This window comes from Botrytis sinoallii, assembly GCF_014898435.1.
Source record: "Botrytis sinoallii strain Bc 23 chromosome Unknown BSIN_029, whole genome shotgun sequence".
NCBI classification, from domain to species: Eukaryota; Fungi; Ascomycota; class Leotiomycetes; order Helotiales; family Sclerotiniaceae; genus Botrytis; species Botrytis sinoallii.
Window position 1 is genome coordinate 109,343 of NW_024066056.1, and position 3,561 is coordinate 112,903.

The 3,561-nt window shown below is 36.8% G+C and overlaps 1 protein-coding gene across 1 annotated transcript; it reads left to right on the top strand.

Annotated features, from left to right (window-relative positions):
- Positions 1 to 606: 606 nt before the first annotated feature.
- On the top strand, positions 607 to 1,119 carry EAF02_011011 (uncharacterized protein; the record flags this gene model as incomplete). Its single annotated transcript, XM_038907059.1, has 2 exons — positions 607 to 782; positions 873 to 1,119. The coding sequence occupies 2 exons, from the start codon at positions 607 to 609 to the stop codon at positions 1,117 to 1,119; spliced, it is 423 nt and encodes a 140-aa protein (XP_038753085.1).
- Between the last annotated feature and the right edge of the window lie 2,442 nt (positions 1,120 to 3,561).

The following is a 3,561-nucleotide window of genomic DNA, read 5'->3' on the forward strand; positions in this document are numbered from 1 at the left end:
TAGAAGTGGTCTCAAACATACCGATGATACCATACCCACATACCTCCGTCGTAGAATACACCGTGGAATCCGTTGAAATGTTCTTGTCACTCGTTAATATGTGGAACTTGTAAGACTTGTTACATCAAAATCCAACTAATGAAGAGGCTCAGACTTCTAGAGGGTACCAGAATACCCAAAAAGTAGGTCGCGTGATAGTTCAATGGAATTGAGAAAGGGATGATCTAACCGAATATTGCATTGTGAACCTTTAACCTCTCTTGGTACACTCACCCAAACCTCAACCTCTTAAAGAATCATCAATTCATCTTCCTCCTATTCACAACACAACACTTTCAGAAATCCATTGACTTTCTCAACTCTTCAATCAATCTTCATCAAGTAACCTTCTCTACCTTTCGAACACCATCAATCTATCTTACCTTGTACCTTTTCAAACACTCCCTGCAATCATTCAACAGTAAGTTTGGCCTGGCGTCGCTTTATCTATACCCCGCCTTAATGTGTAGTACTATCACACTTGTCCCTCCAACCAAACTATCGACTTTCTTGACGAACCTTTCTCTTTATATGATAAAATCATTGTACTCATATGAACATGTGCTAATGTGTCAATCTCTTCCAGTGGGCAAATCACACAAGTACAATGATCGCGACCATGCTGGCCTTGCCGATGGTACCGCTCTTCCACAAGAGCATTTGCCTCGTTATTTCGCAAAGTCAGGTCATATTGATGCCGATCCAAAGAAAGCCAAGAAGAACGGTGCTGGAAAGGGCGGATGGTATAGTACTCCATTTAATTCTCACCTTATCGTCTTAGTGCCATTTCTCTTCAATAACTCTGACCTCCTCGACTAACGTACAAAACACAGGGGTGTAAATGGTGAAGAAGTCCAAGATGAGGGTTTCAACATGGCCAATGCTCGTCGTCGTTCCAACAGTAGCTCTTATACTGCCGGTCTCAAAGACTTCAAGACCAAGTTCGAACAAATTGAAACCGAGCCGGTTTTCGAGGAAAACATCCATGGTGCCTTGATTGAAGAACTTCCAGAGACTACTCGTTCCAACACAAACAGTTCGGAGAGTAGCAGTGTTGATGAGGATGTCAAGGCCAAGTAATCTTTGGATCTTGATGGGCTGGATATGGCACAAAATTCTTACATAAATGTCATCTTTACGAGGACTTGATGTTTAATTGCCGGCGGATCGATACAATTGCAATCTTCTCTCTTTACGGATGGAGCGCAGGGATATGAGGAGTATGAATGAAATGAAATGTTACTTTGAGCTGGCACCGGGTTATAAGTCCAGATGTATTATCAGAGCTTCTATTTAGCTACTACCAAAGGCATAGAAGGATTGCCCAGTAAATCCCTTGTTCTTGATTTGTGTGATGATCGTTCATGTTGATGTTATGATACAATTAACCAAGCCAAGAATGTACGCATTGATTGCTTTCTCAGATTGATGAAAAGTTGGTTACAGTCCAAGACAGCGTAACCACACCTCGGGTCCTACGATAGTGGCATATGTGCGTCATGTCATGCGTGGGGTTGGTCCTTCCCGATATCGTACGGAGTTGTCATGCTGATAAGGACAACGGCACGGAACATCCGACGAGTACCTCCACGGTACTCACTCGCCTCTTACTTCCATCATCCATCCGTCCAACCTCGAGAGTGAGTGTAAATCCCACGCAAATCTTATCACCTCCTCTTCAACCATCCAATTCGATCAAATCCATAGAATAAAGGCAAAGATAGCAAAGATGCCCTACAAACTCACCAACAGAAACGTTCTCGTAACAGGTGGAACCCGGTGAGTGAACCCCGCATTTCCCCACAACCATTTCATCATCAACGCTTGATCTGTTATCTCTGTAGCGTCGCTGAAACTCACAATACACTGTTTGCTGGTAATATTATATACTAATTCGTGGCTGAAAAAGAGGATTAGGCGAAGTCATCTCTCTTAAATTTGCGGCGGAGGGTTGCAATGTTGCTATTAACTATGTTTCTAGTCGGGAGAAGGCGCAGGAAATGAAGGAGAAGATGGAGAGGGAGTGGGGGGTTAAGGTTATTTGTTTGATGGGTGTAAGTTGATTTTCTTTTGTGTGTCGATGAGCGTAAGTGGAATAAGAGGAAATGACCTTCAGTGAAGTGACAAATGAGGGGACGATAGTGAAAGACATGAGATGAAGTTTGATAAATGAGGCTAATGGTAAACCCGGTGATAGGATATGAGTCAAGAATCCGATTGCATTTCTGTTGTGAAGGAAACAATCAAGGAGTTTGGAGGGCTGGACATTATCATATCAAATGCTGTAAGGGCTAGTTTGGATGTAAAATCCGTGCTGAATCCGCTGAAATAATCTGCACTTTGTGCCATCACGGATTCCGCGATGGCATCAATCCGCTTCAAAAAGAGTGGATTATTAATCTGTGGTTTTATAGTTTGAATATCAAATCTGCCAAATAATTTGTGGTTTTTCTAGAATATTCAATTTAAACTTCAATTCGATATTAAAACCCTATATTTAAAATTGAAAACCATATAAAAAGCTTTAATAGAATAATGATCTTAAAAAAGTGCTTAGAATTGGAAAAGAAATATATTTTGATTTTATTTTTTTTCTTTCTTTTCTTTTTAAAGAAAGAACCTTTTTTTGAAATATTTTTGAAGCTATTTTTTATATATAAAATTATTTCAATAACCAATAATGTAATTATTATTCAAAATACCTCAAAAACATTTAGAAAGTCGAAAATTATTAATGATAATAGTAATCGAAGGTTTATATTTATATAAAAAAGAGGTAAAAGATCTCAAACTCGAAGTTTCTCTCTCCCAATTCGTTATTCCAAACAAAAGCCCAAATCTACAGTAAAAGCAATCGAATCTCAAAGCTAACTTCGAAATCATAATACCTCCTTCTTTTCTTTTATTAGAGATTCATTATTCAGCTTCTTTTACAATAATAATACCACCTTCAATCAAAAGAAGATATTCTTTACAAAAAAGAAAAGCTATATATAGATATTTGATTCAAATAAAGCTTATTTTAATTATATTAATTTATAATATATAGTAGGATTCCGAAATCGATAAAAGGCTCTCAATAAATATTGATATAAATAGTGATAAGAACGATAACAACAAAAGGGATGTCGATAATAGCTATAACACTAATCAAGATCCAAAACATAATACTTGTAATAATTCAAAAAGTAAAAAGAACCCCTTTACCAACACCATTAAAAGGAAGGATAAATCAATGGATCCGGAAACTGAAATCGAAGATATTTCAAAGAAATCTACAAATCAGTTTAAATGGAAACCCTACAAAAAGTTTCTTTTAAATTTAATACAAAGTTATCTACAGAAGATTAGTCAATAACCAAATCAATTCACTGAATAAAGAACACTTTATTATAATTAATTTACATAAGCTATTACTTTAGAGCACAAAACACACACTAATAATAATAAGAATCTAACTAGTAATCAAATTAAAAAGAAAATCAATTCAATATGAACATTCTCTTTTTTTATTATTATTTG